The 18,550-nt window shown below is 54.7% G+C and overlaps 5 protein-coding genes across 5 annotated transcripts; 3 read left to right on the forward strand and 2 right to left on the reverse strand.

Annotated features, from left to right (window-relative positions):
- Window positions 1-2,109: 2,109 nt before the first annotated feature.
- B0I36DRAFT_60971 (uncharacterized protein) lies at window positions 2,110-2,970 on the reverse strand. Its single transcript, XM_046163093.1, has one exon. The coding sequence runs from the start codon at window positions 2,871-2,873 to the stop codon at window positions 2,337-2,339; it is 537 nt and encodes a 178-aa protein (XP_046003941.1). The 5' UTR covers window positions 2,874-2,970; the 3' UTR covers window positions 2,110-2,336.
- Window positions 2,971-3,498: 528 nt separating this feature from the next.
- Window positions 3,499-4,017, forward strand: B0I36DRAFT_257873 (heterokaryon incompatibility protein-domain-containing protein; the record flags this gene model as incomplete). Its single annotated transcript, XM_046151045.1, has 1 exon — window positions 3,499-4,017. The coding sequence occupies one exon, from the start codon at window positions 3,499-3,501 to the stop codon at window positions 4,015-4,017; it is 519 nt and encodes a 172-aa protein (XP_046003942.1).
- A 769-nt stretch (window positions 4,018-4,786) lies between these two features.
- B0I36DRAFT_370473 (uncharacterized protein) lies at window positions 4,787-5,649 on the reverse strand (the record flags this gene model as incomplete). The annotated part of the gene is made up of 3 exons (XM_046159914.1): window positions 4,787-4,815; window positions 4,936-5,260; window positions 5,341-5,649. 3 exons carry the CDS (start codon window positions 5,647-5,649, stop codon window positions 4,787-4,789), a joined length of 663 nt encoding a protein of 220 aa, XP_046003943.1.
- A 7,445-nt stretch (window positions 5,650-13,094) lies between these two features.
- Window positions 13,095-14,681, forward strand: B0I36DRAFT_300658 (uncharacterized protein). The gene has a single exon (XM_046152031.1). The coding sequence runs from the start codon at window positions 13,129-13,131 to the stop codon at window positions 14,614-14,616; it is 1,488 nt and encodes a 495-aa protein (XP_046003944.1). The 5' UTR covers window positions 13,095-13,128; the 3' UTR covers window positions 14,617-14,681.
- A 3,108-nt stretch (window positions 14,682-17,789) lies between these two features.
- Window positions 17,790-18,550, forward strand: B0I36DRAFT_342795 (uncharacterized protein). Its single transcript, XM_046156107.1, has 2 exons — window positions 17,790-18,398; window positions 18,471-18,550. Exon 1 carries the CDS (start codon window positions 17,852-17,854, stop codon window positions 18,179-18,181), a length of 330 nt encoding a protein of 109 aa, XP_046003945.1. The 5' UTR covers window positions 17,790-17,851; the 3' UTR covers window positions 18,182-18,398; window positions 18,471-18,550.

An 18,550-nucleotide genomic window follows, 5' to 3' on the forward strand; every position in this document is an offset into this window, starting at 1 on the left:
TCCGAGTCCTAAGTCAGAGTGGCCGTGCCTCTTCGTTCGTGCTGCAGAAATGCTGCGTGAGGTACGGTGGTTCGTGGGCTCGTGATGGTCATGAAGCGCGGCCCTCGAGTCGGACCAGCCCACTGACCGGCCCCGCTCGAGGGCCGTGAAGGCCTCTCTGATAGCACTCGTAGTCGTAATCGACATCTAGGTGTCCTTGATCCCGTCCTGATGCCCCATAATCGTAGATGTCTTCGTCCATATTTTGCACAAGTAAAATGGAAAGCAAAGACAGAAGAGCGTTGCTTAGAGCCGAAGTAGATAAAGCCCTCAGTATCTTGCGAAGCATGGAGAGGGCAGACTATCTAACGACGATGTAGGGCGATTGATGGCACAGATTGTGGAGGCCTTGTCCGCCACTATAGAAGAGGTAGTTCCGGTTACAAAACCAGACACACGACACACCCCAGGTTTCACGGCGGAATGCAAATCCAAGTGCAAAGAGGTCAGTAGGATTCGAAGAATATGGCAGAAGACGAGATCAGAAGAGGACTGGGAAGCCCTACAGGAAAGCGCGCAGTGTGAAAGGCAAGCTTATTCCCAGAGCGCTCAGAGACACCCATCGCGAGAGAGTCGACAGCTGTCAGTCAAGGGGCCAAAGGGCCTTTGGTCGCTTGCCAAGTGGGCGAGGACAGAGGGGCAGGCGCTGCCCAGCAGAGGGTTAATATCCCCACTATAGAAGGCCACGACACATACGACCCCGACAGGGACACAGAGCTTGCAATGCCCCCCCCTGCCCCCCCCCACACACAACCACATAAGGCACCAGGCCCGTCTGGAATACCGAATTATATTCTCCGGATCTCGATAGACCTGTTGATACCACTACTTCAACCGCTTTTCAACCACTTCCTCTTCAGGGGGATCTGTCCTTTCAAGGAGTCGGTCACTATTGTGCTCAAGAAACCTGACAAGGACGACTACGGAAAGGCTAAGGCATACAGACCTATTGTTTTGCTAGAGACACTACGGAAGGTCGAGCGCATCAGCTACTATGTCGAGCAATATAAACTGCTCCCTGATGACCACATTGGGGCCCGTAAGACCAGGTCTACAGAGCCCGCGATCCTCACACTCCTCGAACGAATATAGAGGGCTCATGCTCATGCGGATAAGGGCTGGTATATGGTGACGACCATGCTCATGCTCGACGCCTCGGGGCTTTCGACAACGTCCACCACAATCGTCTTATAGAGTGCCTAAGCCGAAGAAGGATACCGATACCCATAGTACTCTGGATCCGGGAGTGGCTCAAGGGCCGGAGGACCAGAATCCGGTCACCAGAAGGAGAGTCCGCTTGGATACTCCTGAAGTACGGTATCCCCCAAGGCTCGTCACTCTCACCCACCCTCTGGATCTTCTACAACGCGGACCTACTAGAGGAAATCATTCAAGGAGAGGACGACCTGGACGTAACTACAACGGCGTGGGTCGACGACACGGGTATCTTAATCGTGGGGCCGTCGGCAGCAGCCAACTGTAGAGCCCTTGAGAGGATCCACGGGAAGGCAGAGAACTGGGCCTCGAGATACGGCTGCGTGTTTCGCCCCCGACAAGTACGAGATCATGCACTTCAGCACCCAGAGGTCTAAGCTGGGACAGACGGCCACGGCACCCCCAGCGCTGGATGTGTGCCTGCAGCTCCCAGGCGTGCCCCTCTTTCGGGACAAGAACAGTCAGCCGCGCAAGCTGGTGCTTGGCGTCCCTGAATTACGAACGCGCCATTTTGGGCACAACGTTGCGGCTGAAATACTTGACGTTCTTGATGCCTATGGAATCCGGGATAGAATTGGTTACTTCACTCTGGATAATGCAGAGAGCAACGATAAAGCTATGGAAGTAATTGGTGGCGAGCTTGGCTTTGTGGGATCGAAAAGGCGCGGCCGCTGCTTCGGCCACGCTCTTAACCTCTCTGCCAAGGCTCTGCTTTTTGGCCACTATGTTGAGACGTTCGAGGAGCAGTTGTCAGGTGCAGCAGCCTTGTCCGAGGCAGAGCACACGCTTTGGCGCCGCAAAGGACCCGTCGGAAAGTTACACAATCTAGTCGTTGATGATAGAAGGTCGGATCAGCCTACTTATCTGCTGCGGAGTAAACAGCGTTCCGAATTCGACATGTCTTCGGATCCTAGGATCAGAGCGAGCAAGCCCATCGATTTGGTTATTGACAACGATACCCGGTGGCTTTCTCAACTGTATATGATCAGGCGCGCCATCACTCTTCGGCCCTACCTCGAACAGCTCACTCTACCCTGCGCTCCTGCTAAACTTGCTTTGCACCGCATCGACGACAGAATCTGTCACTGAATTGGCAAGCAAAGCCGCATTGGGTACAATACCGAGCGTTTGACTCTAGAGCCGGCGCTGTGGAACTGATGCCTTGTGCATTCTTTGGCCTCCCATCCTGTGATGGAGACCCTGACAAGTATGCCGGCACCTGCGGAGAAGGGGCTCGCATGAGCTGCTCCGGCTGAAGGTTGGGCGCAGCGTTCGTAACTGGTATGTAGGGTTGTCCGGGCGTCGTCATCAAGAGCCCCCTGTCCTGTGTTTGAATTGGCATCGCTGGTTGGGTATTGTAAACCTGCTGCGGAGGTGGTGGCACAATCGCAAGGGCGCTCTGTTGAAGATTTTGGTTGTCTGTGGCTGCTTTCTTCATCGCTTCGTCGACGTTCCTGTTCTACCTCTTGGCGCCTCCGCGCCTCGACCTCATGCTGTATCTCGACCTCACGCTGAGAGTCCATAACTGCCTGCTTCTGTACTTCGTGCCTGGCAGCTGACCTGGACGCACCGACGAGTACGGCGGCCCCGAGAATGGGTCTGCGGCGGCGCTGGGACATTGCAGTGACTGGAGGTTAGAAAGCGTACTTGGGACGACAGAAAGACGAGGTCGGATGATTAGATGATCAGAGAATCAAGTAACTCGACCTCCTGGTACAGTCAGACTCGAAATTGGTGTCCGTGTAGGTCATGCATAAATAGTTCTGCGCACGGGCACCCTGGTCTTGGCACACCACGTTGATCAGTGGAGAGGTGGATAGGGTGGGGTAGAAGACAGCCAATTCGTGCTCCATAGTCGGTAATGGCTCGATTGAGATCCCTCGCTTATTGCATGGATGAAGGCATTAAATTATGAGAAAAACACACGATGCTGCAACCAAACGTTTCTGCACTTATTCGTTCTCGTCGATCGGCCGAACTTGAAGCACTCCAATACACTACTGTACAGTACTGGGTCGCAACGTCAGCCTCGCTTCCCCGCTTCTATGTCCGTGCAATCAACCCCGCATTTCCTTTCCTTGCCCAGCTGCTGTCGGACGCCTGCTGTTTCTGCCCCACTACGATCCTGATGCTCGAGGAGACATAGGGAAGAGACATAGTCTTTCATGACCAAAGTCGCATCACGCCGCCGAAAGCCAAAAACGTCAATCAGCCGAGATCCCCGGCTCATACTACGCTTGCAGGATGCGCCTCTTGGAGATCAAAGAGGATGGCAGCCTCAGCCTTCGGGAATATTCTCCAGAGGACGTCCTGCTTTATGCTATCCTGTCGCACACCTGGGGAGCCGATGACCAGGAGATCACCTTTCGAGACGTTCAACAGCATACAGGCCACCACAAAGACGGATATCAAAAGCTCACGTTCTGCAGTCAGCAGGCTGCGCTGGATGGCCTGAAACATTTCTGGATCGACACCTGCTGTATAGACAAGTCTAACAGCCAGGAGCTTCAAGAAGCGATCAACTCTATGTTTAGTTGGTACAGAGATGCCAACCATTGCTACGTCTTCCTCACCGATGTGCACAAAAATAGCAGCGACGACGACGACGACGACGACAGACCGTCACAAGTACAATGGGAGAAAGCCTTCAAAAGCAGCCGATGGTTCACCCACGGCTGGACACTTCAAGCACTCTCTACATTGTTTCTGCAATCCCCAAACACCACACTCATCAGACATGTCGGACCACCGGGGACACTATAAATAGACCTTTCTATTCAGCATTGTTCGCTACTTTCCTGTCACACACCTTGAGCACATTGTACTCAGTGCACATGGATCGTATGCCGTCAGAGATTCGTTGCATGGTCGCAGAGCTATTGCCCACAAGGGATCTGCGCACATTTCGCTTGACATGTGGGTTTCATGCTTATCATTTTTTTTTTCATATACTAGCGCGCCAGTTCTGCATTCTTGGCACACTGCGCTGTCTCAAGAGCTTCTTGAAGTTCCTCGACTTCAAACCGACATAATACACGCGGCGGCTCACCATATATAATGGGAAATGGCCCTCGTACTCACGCGAAGAGTGGAATCGCAGCACGCTGATGCTTGGTGATTAATATATGCCCATGCGACGATTCGATGACGAAGATAGGGAAGAGCCCTATTGTCGTTATCGCATATTTCTTCGGGATACAGATCAGGAAGTTGACCTCCAGATCGCCCGTGAGGTGTCGAAGCGCTTTGTTGTTCAGCTAATAACGGATGGAACTTTCACAAGAACTTCCCTTCTCTAGTGAGTCTTAATCTTAGTATATCCCCAAGGTCATTACCGATACCATACGGGCAAGATGTTATGCTTCTTAATCTGAAACCCCTTCGATTCCGTAGAGTACATGTTTCTAAAGCTTATCTTATCGGAATAGCGTAATCGCATTCCACTCTACGGTCTCTACATTTGAGTGAGACTATTATCCTCGGGGGTCAGTGGAGCTCGTGCCTGGCTGTCATCGAAAGCTCGACTGACATTTCAGTCCACATGGGAGACGTAGAACCAGCCTGATCAAGTAGTGGGAGGAACAAGAGAGTTCATGCTTTAAGGGTTTTCGTTTCTGGTTGTTTTTTTTGGTATGAAAGAGTCATGTGAAATGGTTCTTTCCTAATCCAGAAGCAACTTACTAGCCCTCTCCATGATGTAGTCCTGGATGAGCTGGCTCTCGCAAGTGCCATGTCGCAGGATCTCCGTCTTGAGGGCGAGGATCTCATCGCATAAATACTTGACGTGGGCCTTTAAGGCACTGTTCTTCTCGGAGAGCCATTGCTCTGTCTTCACGAGCTCTGTAATTTCACATTTCGTCTTGTCGCGATACTTTGTCGCAGCCATTCGGTTCTTCTCGCGTATCGTCTTCTTCTTCTTGTTGCTGCTCGGAAGAGCCGTCGTGTCCGACGGCGTAGACTGTGACGCGAAACTTGCCGTTGCATCTGGCGACCCTGTGTGTGGCGCCTAAGTGCTGATGTCGAAGGCTCCGGCATAATTTCCCCAGGGCTAGTGTGTATCGACGCGCTAGCAGAATGGCTGGCTACGGACATTAGCCACGAGTCTATGGCCGACGCGACGTCGTCAGGCGCCGTGTTCGAAATTTGTGAGGGGATGATGGTGCCGAAGGGAATTGCGTCGTGTGGCTGCAAGGGCGTATTGTACATCTCGGGACCAAGGTCCATGGTGAAGCCGCCGTCTGTAGCAGATAGAGGGGCGTCCATATGAGTGGAGTTGCCATCCAGGACCATCCAGGACATATCGCCAGACTTGAGGCCAAAGGTACCCCCGGGCCACTCATGTGCTGTATGTGTCGAATGTTGGTGTTGTGTGTGGTCTGTGAAGGCAGCAGCCATGGTGGCAGTTATGTGTGGTCGCCTGAGTCTTGCTCGCTTGAGCAAGAAATTTGTCCTACCTCCGTCGTCCTTGATCGTTCTTCTTGTTGTTGTGGCCGCGGAAGAAATGGGGGTCGAGGTGAGATGATAAGGTACGGCTTGATAGTGCGTGGGTCTTTCTGGATCGCTCCCTAGAACCGGCGCCAGCTCCCTGTTGTGGCAACGAACGCCCCGCTCGACAGATAAAGCAACGCCGGCCATTACGTTCTCATGACGACAACGCGAGTGGGGCAGCACAAGAGCTGTCTGCTTGAGGATACAAGCACGGCAAGTTCCGTGCGCGTCGGCCTGGGTCAAACGGCAGGTGCAAGTGGCTGGACTTGGATAGACTCCAGCTACGGCGGGCCCGCGCAGCTCTCAGCCTTTCAACGATGGCCCAGGAAATCACGAAAAGCGGGTTTCTCGGGATGATCCAAAATTCGCCGCTCTCGAAGCCGCGGGGAATGCGCTAATGGTGGGCACCTGGGACCGCTGTAAGAATCAGATGTTGAAATGCCATGCCTTGTGGCAAGCGAATGTGGGATCGAGATCTCAGGGATGACTGGCCCCGGCCTTGAGCCCACACAATCACTCCGGGCGCCAGCCGGGGTGGTCTCTCCGGAGCGCCGCAGCCAATTAAGGCGCCGCCAAATCGGCCACCGGGGGCCTGATTGAGGGGGCCGGCCTGCTTTCGGAGGCAGACAATCACTTCTTTGAACCGGGGTGTGCTGCCAGTTGTCTGCTCGTCATGGCGAAGGGGTTGGTCGGTCTCGGGGTGGATTGGTTGGTGCCCAGCGAGCCAGCCTGTTCCCAGTCTAAGTGGTGAGAGGTTGACGTCAAGACGAGCAGGTGAGGCAGGCGGGCTCGCAACGGCGGGGCGGGGCAACTGCCGTGCTCATGCGCGGGTGCACTTGGCTTGGTTTCATTCCAAGCTTGTCCCTCAGGACGCTGTCTGCTGACTGCCACAGCCGTCTGCCCCAGGTGGCCGGTCCGTCCCTCGCCCACGTACTATTATTGACGTGCCCGCCCCCCTCCCGCCCTCTGGCCCTGTCCCTCGGGGTCCTGCTGACATCTCGCTATATCATCAGCGCAGCTTTCCCCAGTTCATCTCGATCGCTACAACCACACTGATCGCGGCACGCAAGCAAACTTACTGTCCACGAACACTGCTTGTCATCAAATGACAAGACTACCTCGACAACTACGGCATCAGCGCCACCAGCCATGTCGGCTTACGACTACGAGGCCCCTCAGCGGCGATCCTACCGTGAGGAGGCACGCCTGCGCCCGGATCCCCGCTATGAGCCACAAGATGCCTACTATCGCCAGAAACCCTCCTCCCGACACGAGCTTGTGCCTCGCCCCCGTGAAGATAGCGACACCTCTGTCGAGGAGATCCGTCGCGACTTTCCGCCACCGGGCTACCGCGACATCCGCTGGGCTCGCTCAGCAGAGCCTGGCTACGACGACTACTACGCACCTGGGCGCGATTTGCGCACCCGTCAGAAGCCAGGCAGCGTCTACTACGAAGAGGAAGTGCGCACTCGCAAGCGCGTCCTGACCAAGCAGCAGAAGATGCTGGCTGCTGTGGTTGGAGGTGTCATTGCCGCCGGTGCTAAGGAGGCATGGGATCGCAAGGAGGCCAAAGACGAAGGCTCAGGCAGGATCGAGCGCAACCCGCTCGCCTCGGCTGCTCTTGCGGCGGGAGGTGCCTTTGCTGGCTACTCCGGCGCCGAGTACTACAACAAACACAACGACAAGGAGGACAAGAAGTCCACCTATATTGTGCACAAGGGCCGCGATGGCCGTGTTTCCGAGTATTACTCTGACGACGACGAGGACCCCAGAGGCCGCAAGGGCAACAAGTCCTTCCTGGAGAATGCTCTCTCTGCTGCCGGACTTGGAGGTGCCATCAAAGCCCTGACGGGCGGAGGTTCTGATCACCGACGTTCTGAAGGGAGAAGCCGCCGCGGAAGTGTCGAGTCGAGGAGCTCTCGTCGATCTCGCTCTGAAGACACTCCCGCCAATCGAATGCAGAAAGCTGCCAAAGCCTCCTTGGTGGCTGGCGCCGCCGAGGCTTTCCGCGTCTCCAGGAAACCTGGCGGTTGGAAGGGCGAAAAGATGAAGCGCGTCCTCACCGCGGCCGCGGGTGCTGCTACTATTGATGCAGCCCATGACCCCAGCAAGGGCCACAGCAAGCGCCACATGTTGGAGGCTGTCATTGGCGGCCTTGTTGGCAACCGCATGCTCAACGGCTCTCGCAAGGACATCGAAGAGGACAGGCGCACTGGCAGGAGCAGGTCTCATTCTCGGTCCGCTGGAGATTCGGGCAAGACCGGCCTTGCTGCCCTTGCCACTGCTGGTCTTGGAGCGCTAGGTGCCAAGAAAATCCTGGACAGCAAGGATCGGTCTCGCTCGCGGTCGCGGCGCCGTAGCTATGACTCCTATGGCAGTCGATCTCCATCGCCACGCCATCGCAGCCGGAGCCGGAGCATTGTTGATGGTGCTCGAAGAAGCTTGGCCAAAATTGGTCTCGGCGGCGGTCCCGACAATCATTCTGCCCGTGGTGGCTACATGAGAGGCGGGAGAGGCGACGACTACTACGACCACCGTCGCCGCAGCCGCTCTCGCAGCCGAAAGGGTGGCCGATCTGGTTCTGTATCAAGCAGTGATTTAGGAAACTCGGAGGACGACGAGAGACAAGCTAAGAAAATGAAAGGTAAGCAGATCCTTAAAGCAGGCTTGGCGACAGTTGCCACCATCCACGCAGCCAATGAAGTCTACGGCTCCATGCATGCCCGCAATGCAAGACACAAAGCCGTCAGGAATGGGCACCTGAATCCAACGGAAGCCAAGAAGCTCAAGACCAAGGCCATCCTCCAAGACACGGCCTCTGTTGGTATTGCTCTCATGAGCATCAAGGGTGTCTTGGGAGAGATGAAAGAAGCTAGAGAGAAGACCCACGAGGTCAGAGAATGGCAGTCAGAGAAGCAACGTCGCCACGAGAGACGCATGGAGCGGCTCCGGGAAGCGAACCAAAATCGTGAACCGAGATCGAGGGCTGACGACTGGTCTTCATCAGCTCCTCCGCGGGCCGACCGGTACGATGATGCGCCGCGTTACACCGATGGAAATCCCTACTCAGCCTCTATTCCTGCGCCGCCAGTCGGTCACGACAGGCGGTAGACCATCAGCAAGTTCAACATGACGCTTTTGTTATGTCGGTCTCGGGCACTCTCTGATCGTCGTCATGCCCTTCTGAGGCTGCATCCTTCTCTCCTGCTCTCTTTCACGCGCATCTCTATCTCTCTCTCATTCGCTGCCGATTTACGACCCTTACGAATCATGTAAACACTTCACGACACAGATGTTTTAAAAAGAGGGAGCCTGTTTCTGCGCAAGGAGTACCGGGTTACTAAGCTATCTATGGTAGCCCAAGTGGTCTCCATTGTCTCGCCACGGCTGTTTATCTTGGACTAGACGTCAGCGCCAGCCAGCCTCATGAACTGCTTTCTTCTTTCTGCAAGTATATCTCACCTTACTGATCATAATAATCCGTGTGCTAGACCGTCGGCGGCGTCATCGTGATGATGACCGCTACTAAGGCTGAACGAGCTAGGGCAACTGCCTCACGCCCGGCTCTCCGCCTGTCGGATCCTTGTGTGGCACGACATCCCGATTGGCTCAGCTCTTTTCCCGACACGATCGGGGCATGCCACGATCTATTGAGGGATGCGGGGATTTTTAGTACGTGGTAGATTTAGGATGGTGTGGCCCAGGTCCCTAGCACATCCACGTGGTTCCTGGGGATGCCCACCTGCAGCCTCCCCAAACCCCGGCACCTCACTCTTCGAGTCTATACTAGGTGGGGGCGACGCTGACTACTTGAGACAAGCTTTGTAGCACAGCAGGTACTATAGAGATGTGGGATGACGTGGCATCTGGCTGCACGTCTCGCCTATCCTTGGAACAACCAGCAGGCAGGAAGTGGACGTGGGTTTTCTTTTTTGAAAGACTTTGAGGATCTGGCTCAGAATGAGAGGGCTCTTGGTGCTTACGACTTTTGACGACCATATATAGTTTTTCCCCTTGAAGACAATATAGGGCAATCTGGATTTTCTCGCACGACAGTTGTGCTTGCACAAGTGAGGAGGAATCGAGAGAAAATGGCGCGAGTGGATGGAATCCTGCAGCGAATGCCCCAAATACTGTTTGCCCGAGACGATCTCATAACGGTAGGAAATCTCAAGTGGAAAACCAGCTACATGAAATCCGCGAGCAAGGGGCCAAAGGGGGGGATGGGAATGGAGTCCATGGCATGGACAGGCTTGTCGATGCGGTCATTGTGCATGATGCGGGACCCCTTGGCTGTCAGCCAAAGGGCCTCCGAGCTGGGTCCAAACTGGCATGGAACAACACACATGTCGAGAGGCCTGGTCTGGGCAGGGGAAAACAAAGATCCAATCTGCGCCGCGTCACCCTCCCACCACCAATCTGGCCCTAGCACGCAACTGGTCCTTCTGGTTCCTCTCTATGGCTTAGAACGTGAATTGTCGTGGCACTAGTCCAGGAGCTAAGTTACACGCTCTACGACACTTTTGTGTTGGCGGGGCGAGGGACGAAGACACAACAAGCACTTTTGGTAACCAGCCCCGCGTGGATGAAGCAGCTATCAGAAGAGCTCAACTTCAACGATGCGATGGGTGTACTCCATGACTACAGGCTTGTCGAACCTACAAACATGTTCCAGGAGCCACAAAGATACAGTATACACAGTTGTCTACATTCTTGGACGATTCATATATTGAACGAGAAGCGGGACGGTTGCTTGAATGAGCTTGCAGTTGAAAGTGTGGCATCACAGGTTCCTTCATAAGAAGAAGCCGAATATTAGCTTCTTCAGAAGAGGCTCATACCGCATGCGATCCAGTCTTGTTCAACAGTACAAACGGACCGAAAACAGCCTCGAGCATCCGGTACTAGTCGTCAACATAACACATCCGCCATCCATACTCTCCGCGTGTGTAGAGTCTCGAGTCTTGGCCATAAAATTACTGAAACTAAGGCGTGTTGAGGCCTCCACGGGATCCGAAAATACAGATACTCAGGCTCCAAGCCCATGGATGCGTCCTTATCACCCTGAGACAGACGCATTGTTCGTCAGCGACATCTACTATAACTATTTCATTGACGGCCCTTTCCTGCCAAATTTGCCTCTCAGACCGTGGGTCGCCCACCTTGTAATCGATGAAGGATTGCTGATCCGGCGGTTTGCAGGGTCTCTTTTTCTCAGCACTGCAGACTTCGGTATTCCGCAGCTGCCCTCTTTGAGGAAGTTGTCCATTGCAAGCCTTGAGGACGAAGACATTCACGTCAACCCAGCACAACGACTTCTGGACCTAGTTCCTGATTATCATGCTCTTTCAAGCATCGTTGGTGGAGTTCTCCTCTCAAGTCTCATTTTCGCAAGAACATCGGCTGTCTTACACCCCATTCTCTGAGACGATTCGCGACGTTGAGACCTTCCGTCGGCTGGGCAACATGCGTGCCCGAGATCATTGGCCAATGCGCCGTACATCCGACGCTTAGTGGCATCAGAAGCAAGTATCCGGGCTGGGCCTTCAGCTGCCGCTGGCCGGGGAAGCCAACAACTCATCTTGTTGTCAGTAGTGATACGGGATCGAGTTTCTCTGTCACATCTCCAAGTCCTGCCGAACGGCCGTCGATGCGGGACTCGGACCATTGTTGAAGCAGCTGAAAGCTGAGCGAAGTGGCCGGAGTAGCCAGAACCTTGGATCACTAAACCGCCGAAATCACTGGCAACATTTACGCTAAGCAAGCCACAGATGCGATAAACATCAGTGCTAACAATCAATGCATATTGGCTAGCCCCCGACGGTCAAATTTGTTATGGCAAGATGTCGAGGAACAGGTTACCTGGCGTGAGCCGTAATGTGCAAAGCGGGAAGTCGACAGAGTCGAATGAGAAAGCTGGGGTATATTGGTTCTTTAGACTGGATGCGGCTTTCCCGAACATCTGTAACTGAAATCATCATATTAATCGTACCGGCTTCTCGGTTTTCGTTGGAAGGATTTACGTATTACACATGCATTCCCATGAGCCACCTTGATTGCTATCCCATCCTATTAAAGAGAAAGGTTCCTGATGTGCCAAAGGCAGATGAGCCAGCATGCGCTAGCTAACATGCGGCTCAGCCCCAACCTAGATATGACCTCAGCATGAAACTTATTATTGCGCCCAATGGGTAATTAACTCCTAATGGGAGCGAATGAAAATGCTTACTTAAACAGCCACTTGCTTTCGGAGATTCGATAATCTGCAAGTTTCGGGCATCCGGTGGCCTGTACCTTTTCGGAACTCCCGCCTGCTCCTCCGCGCGAGCAGGCACACTCCGACCACTCTTCTGCCTTGCGAGACGGCAGCCTCTTGAAAGCTGCCGATAGGCTTGACGGTCCTGTCCGTCATGTGGGGCAGAATCGAGGCTCACTTCCCGCCCGAATGAGTGGCCAGGCTGCTAAAGTCTCTGGGTGAAACAATGCACCTATGGCCGCATGAACACTTGCGCCTTAAGTATTGCTGCTAGTGCGGCTACGGACGCCCCCATCGCTCCTCCGTGGTGAAGTTTATTAGCGTCGACACCCTACTAACTTAATTTATAGAAACATATAAAGTAGCAGCTGTCTAGTACTAAAATCACGGATTCCCCCTTTGCCTGTAGAGCAGTCTGATGGCACTAAGAGCGGTGGTAATAGCAATTAAGCGGACTCTTTGCATCGGCTGTGACCGTGCTGCGGTGTTCTCCTTGGCCGGAATTTAAGCGCGCAGGCCTACGAAGCGCAGGGGCACAGGATGAAAGGCATGTGTGAAACAGCCATGGAGGAGCATCGTCAATTCGTCTCCCGATCAGGACGCGGCAAAGTTAGAAAGGCCAAGGCTACGAAGTTCTACCTGGGCACATGCGGAGGATTGATACATTGTCCAATGCGAGGCCATCACCGACGAGTGGCTGGACCAGATGACCAATGCGCCCACATTGGACATCGAGGCAAATCACAAGTTAGGCCAGGGCGATGCGATTGCGGCGGCACTCAACTTTGGCATCTTTGAGGGCACGATGCTCCTGGGCGTGTCCTAGGAAAATTACTAATGGAGTCAGGATCAATCGCAACACTTGCGTAGTCGTGACGGGACCTCCGATAGGATTGTTGCCCAGTGTGGCCTAGTGAGGAGCTTGATCTCCACGTTACCCCACGTTGTTCTGGGACCCCGACCGACTCCGGCTTACCCCAAACCGAACTATGCGCCCGGAGTGCGGGGAAGCCTTCGGGCCGAACGGGGTCCCCACGCGAGGATAAGTACAAGGGGAGGAGGCTCGCGGTGCAAGACAGACCAGGACAGACCAGGACGGACCAGGACAGGCAGACAGACATACAGCCGCCATGGCCAAGCCTGCAAGCTACATCCTCATCAAGGACGCGACCGTCATTGCCGAGGCGGGCACGAGCCCGTTGGCGCACCACGACATCCTCGTCCGGGACGACCTGATCGTGGCCATCGGACGCGACCTGGCGGCGCCGGCGGACGGCCCCGTGACGACGGTGCGGGTGCCCGGGTGCATTGCGGTGCCGGGCTTTGTCGACGGCCACCACCACATGTGGCAGCAGCTGCTCCGGGGCGCGGCGACCGACTGGACGCTCTTCGACTACACGGTGCACATGCGCAGCATCTTCGGCAGCCTCTTCACGCCCGACGACGTCTACCTCGCCACCCACGCCGCCGCCCTCAGCCTGCTCAGCAACGGCGTCACCTCGGTCCTCGAGCACTGCCACATCATCAACTCGCCCGCCCACGCCGACGCCGCCGTCCGCGCCCTCAAGGACGCCGGCATCCGCGCCACTTTTGCCTACGGCTTCTACCAGAACCCCCCCGTCACCGCCGGGCCCGCAGACGGCTCTGGCTCCGGCTCCGGCTCCGGCAGCCTCGCGGCCGCCCCAAGCTCGTACGACCCGGCCTTTACGCACGAGGCCCGGCTCGCCGACGCCGCACGCGTCCGGGCCGCCTACTTTGGCTCCAACGACCCGGCGCGCGAGCTCGTGACGTTTGGCGTGTCGCCCGACGAACCCGAGTCGCAGCCCACGGAAAAGACGGTGCGCGAGATTGCCGAGGCCCGCGAGCTGGGCGCCCGCCTCATCACGATGCACGTCGCCATGGGCCCCTGCGACGGCGCCCGGCGGCACATTGTCCAGCAGCTCGCCGACGCGGGCGTCCTGGGGCCCGACCTCGTCTTCAGCCACGGCGCCTCCTTCACCGACGGCGAGCTGGCCGCCATCCGGGCATCCGGCGCGGGCATCGTCGGCACGCCCGACACGGAGCTGCAGATGGGCATGGGCTTCCCCGTCGTCTTCCGCGCCCGCGACGCCGGCTGCAACGCCTGCCTGGGCATCGACATCACGTCCAACCAGGGCAATGATTTCGTCGCGCAGATGCGCCTGGCCATCCAGGTCCAGCGCGCCTTGCAGAACGAGCAAGGCGGGGGGCTCCCGACCGTCGTGGCCCGCAAGACGGCAGAGGTCCTGCACATGGGCACCCTCGGCGGCGCCCGCGTGCTGCAGCTCGACCACCTCGTCGGCACCCTCGAGGTCGGCAAAAAAGCTGACCTCGCCCTCGTCGCCTGCGACGACCTCGAGACCCTCCCGGTCACGGACCCCGTCGGCGCCGTCGTCTTTCACACCTCCCCGGCCCACATTAACACCGTCATCGTTGACGGCGTCGTCCGCAAGTCGGGAGGCAAGCTCGTCGCAGACACCTCCAAGCTCAGGGACGACATCAGCCGCCGCGGCGCTGAGCTCAATGCCCTCGCGGCAACGTGCGACCTGACTGAGGCCCGCGTGAGGTGGCTCAAACTGCTCCGGGGGGAGCCTCTCTAGGTCACGTGGTCATTAGTATAGTTTATTCAAGTTGCATGCATGTATATTTATTCATTCCCTTATGCCAGCTTCATGAGTGATCAATGGCCCTCAATTGTGTGTGATCTTTGTTCTATATGTTTGTATTGTATGTATAACGTAGTCCACGGGTAAGTGAGCCACACGGGTAAGTGAGCCACACGGGTAAGTGAGCCACACGGGTAAGTGAGCCACACGGGTAAGTGAGCCACTCCTTATCGCTGCTTGTGTAAGGATTTTCTAACCTTTGTAGCTCCTTTATTTTTAGAGATAAAGGAACGTAGTAAATTATATTCTTAAACGATAAGAGTAATTTACCTCTCTTAAGAATACCTTTTTATAATTGTAGCTTCTTTACTACTAAACTAGTAATCTAAAGAGTGTGACGACCCAACCAACAGGTCGCAGGATCAGGCCAAGGACAAGGGCGGATCATGCACGCGGGGCAGGCACACCCCGAGGTTCTTATGTAATCACGATTCTTATGTCAGCAGGACAACCAGGAAGGATATGTGGATCGCAACATATCCAGCGATCCGGGATATGTGGATCGCAACATATCCAGCGATCCAGGATATGTGGATCACAACATATCCAGCGATCCCAACACAGGACACGATGAAGGACAAAGGATATATAGGGCACGAAGGATCTCCTTGTAGACAGTCATTACCTTTGTACTTCAGCGATCAATCTAAGTATCAGTTTCACCACACACTTGAACTAGTCACTCAATTGCCGAGACTGGTATCTCTTCCCAGAGACACGACAACCCCAAAGAGAGAACGACAGCAGTGTTAGTTGTTATCGCACAGGCTTTACCTATCTTGCAGAACAGCAACCCCAGCGCCCTGCCAGACGGTTGGCCCCGGAGGCAGGATCGTGACAAAGAGCTATAGTCTCCACTTTTCCTACCTAGCTATAAGTAGGTATTTTTAGTATAAATAGAAAATTACTCTAGTATTAATAGTCTTATCGTTTAATAATAGAGAAAGTTCTAAGTTAATAGCCCTTAAAATGGGAGAGTTATTTATATATAAAAAAGTCGGCTTAATGCGGCGATAAGGCAGTGGCTCACGTACCCGTGGGGCTCACTCACCCGTGGATTACGTTATATGTATGTATGCATGTAACGTAATCCACAAGCGACCCGCCCATACAAGCGACCCGCCCACTTTCTTCCCTCTAAACAAATCCTCAATCTTTTCCTTCATTCTCCCACCATTACCTCTTATGGCGCAATCTAAAGAACACGACCTTATCTTAGCGCTAAACGCGCTTCAATCAAACCCGAAATTAAGTGTTCGAAAGGCTGCATCAATCTATAATGTCCCACGTACAACCCTCCGAGACCGACGACGTGGCGTAGAGCGCAAACGTGATACCCGACCACATAACCAGAAATTGACCCCGTACGAAGAGGAGAGCATCGTACGATACGCAATCGACCTAGATTCGCGATCATTTCCGCCGCGACTTAGTGGTGTTCGAGAAATGGCGGATCGACTCCTCCGCGCACGCGACGCGCCGCGTGTCGGAACGAACTGGGCTACAAACTTCGTACGACGACGACCTGAGCTCCGAACGCGTTTTAATCGAAGAATCGACTATCAGAGAGTCCTCTGCGAAGATCCGGACGCGTATCGCGCGTGGTTTTTACTCGTACGAAACATAATCGCGAAATACGGGATACACGACGACGATATCTATAACTTCGACGAGACAGGCTTCGCGATGGGCAAGATCTCCCGCCGAGACTGTCGTTACAACCTCCGATCGACGCGGCAAGCCAAGAGCCGTACAACAGGGGAATCAGGAATGGGTTACAGTAATCCAGGGCATCGGGGCGTCCGGCAATTCGATCCCGCCGTACATCATCTTCGCAGGCAAGGTCCACCTCGACTCGTGGACGTCCGAAAGCCCTCTACCGCCTAACTGGGTAATTACGCTTACTGAAAACGGCTGGACGACGAACGAGAAAGGCCTAGAATGGGCAAAGCACTTCGACTTTTATACAAAGAGCCGTACGAAGGGCGCTTACCGGCTCCTCATTCTCGACGGCCACCAGAGCCACCACTCGGTCGATTTCGAGCTGTACTGCAAGGACCAGAATATAATCACGCTCTGTATGCCTGCTCATTCGTCGCATAAGCTCCAGCCTCTCGATGTCGGGTGCTTCGGACCTCTAAAACGGGCGTACGGAAACGAAATCGAAGGTCTTATGCGGGCGCACATTACCCACATCGCGAAGGAAGACTTCCTCCCAGCCTTTTACAAGGCGTACGACGCTGCAATTTCGAAGTCAAATATACAGGCAGGCTTTAGAGCGACTGGCCTAGTACCGTACGACCCGGAATACGTCATTTCGCAGCTAGATGTGAAGCCTCATACGCCAACACCGCCAGGTTCCTCTACAGGCCTCCCGCCACCCTGGGTCTCGAAGACGCCAAACAACCCGATTGAAGCCGAATCGCAGACTGAATACATCAAGAATCGTATCGTACGGCATCAGGGTAGCTCTCCTTCATCAATAATTGCAAGCTTACGGCAGCTAAATAAAGGAATCGCAATGATGGTGCACGAGCAAACCCTTGTACGCCACGAACTCGCCGAACTTCGAGATGCAAATGACCGCCTTAGCCGCCGTCGCCGTACAAAGAGAAAGCAGCTACAGAAAGGAGGATCCCTAACAATTAATCAGGCAAAGGACTTGAAGGATCAAATCGATGCGACGCAGCAGTTACAGGCAGAAACGAGTCAGAATAGTGGTCGCGCGAGGAGGACAGAGACGCGCGCGCGACGCTGTGGCGTCTGCGGGGAGCCCGGTCATAATGCGCGTACGTGTCAGAAAGTTGAGTCTATCTCTGAAGAAGAGGATTCTAAATAGTTTTGATTAATTTGAGGCGTTGTGGTTGAATGCACTTATACATTGTCGTGTAAGTGCCTAGAAAGTGGGCGGGTCGCTTGTGTGGGCGGGTCGCTTGTGTGGGCGGGTCGGTTGTGTGGGCGGGTCGCTTGTGGAGTACGTAACTATAAAAGTACCTACTTATAAAGCGAGCGAGACTACGTAATAGTACTACTACCGACTATTCGTACAGTCCCCAACTTGCAGAAGGATTTCTTCCCTACTCTTCAAAATGCCCGCTAGGGAAATAGGCTTCCTGACCGTTTCGATTCCAAATTGTCGTCCTATTATAACGGACCCCGCCCTAGAACTATGCGACTCCTAGAATGTAGCGACGGCAAGTTCAAGCTGACGAAGGACTTGATTCACGATATACCCAGATATGCCATACTGTCACACATATGGGGCCTAGATACCGAAGCGGTTACCTTCAGGAACTTGGTCGACGGGACTGGGGAGGACAAGACTGGCTATCATAAGCTCCGGTTCTGCGCGGAACAAGCGAGACGCGACGGCCTGCAATACTTCTGGGTGGATACTTGCTGCATCGACAAGTCCTGGTGCACGCGGTGTGCTTTAGGTACATGTCCGAGGGAGCAACAGTTGCTACAACGGTCAGGCTGTATCGGCACGGGCCCTTGATACGATAATGATGATATTCGGGTACGTACGGCACGCGGCAGGAGGATGGGAGACCTGTACTGTGGAGGATCTTATGCCACGGGGGTCTTTTCCAGATTATCTCTTGGGTTCTTTATATGGCACGTATGGTACCAACCCCACGCTTCTCCCGTGCCGGGGTGGGCAATGCCGGGATGGAAATGGTGAGGAGATCAGAGACACGGGGAGGGGAAGAGAACTGGGGTTAGTTAGCTGTGTACGCAGTAGATCGATGCAATTGTTGGAGAAGGTGGTCTGGGGAACGACTGACAAGGGGTCCGAAATGTTGAGAACCTGATTGGAATGTTGCGGAGCAGGAGTCGCGGAGCAGGAGTCGTGGCTGTTCACGTC

The sequence above is a fragment of the Microdochium trichocladiopsis genome (assembly GCF_020744255.1).
Source record: "Microdochium trichocladiopsis strain MPI-CAGE-CH-0230 chromosome Unknown B0I36scaffold_19, whole genome shotgun sequence".
NCBI lineage: Eukaryota > Fungi > Ascomycota > Sordariomycetes > Xylariales > Microdochiaceae > Microdochium > Microdochium trichocladiopsis.

Coding starts and splice junctions, on each gene's coding strand:
- B0I36DRAFT_342795 (XM_046156107.1), top strand. CDS start 17,852: ATGCGACTCCTAGAATGTAGCGACGGCAAGTTCAAGCTGACGAAGGAC.
- B0I36DRAFT_60971 (XM_046163093.1), bottom strand. CDS start 2,873: ATGTCCCAGCGCCGCCGCAGACCCATTCTCGGGGCCGCCGTACTCGTC.
- B0I36DRAFT_300658 (XM_046152031.1), top strand. CDS start 13,129: ATGGCCAAGCCTGCAAGCTACATCCTCATCAAGGACGCGACCGTCATT.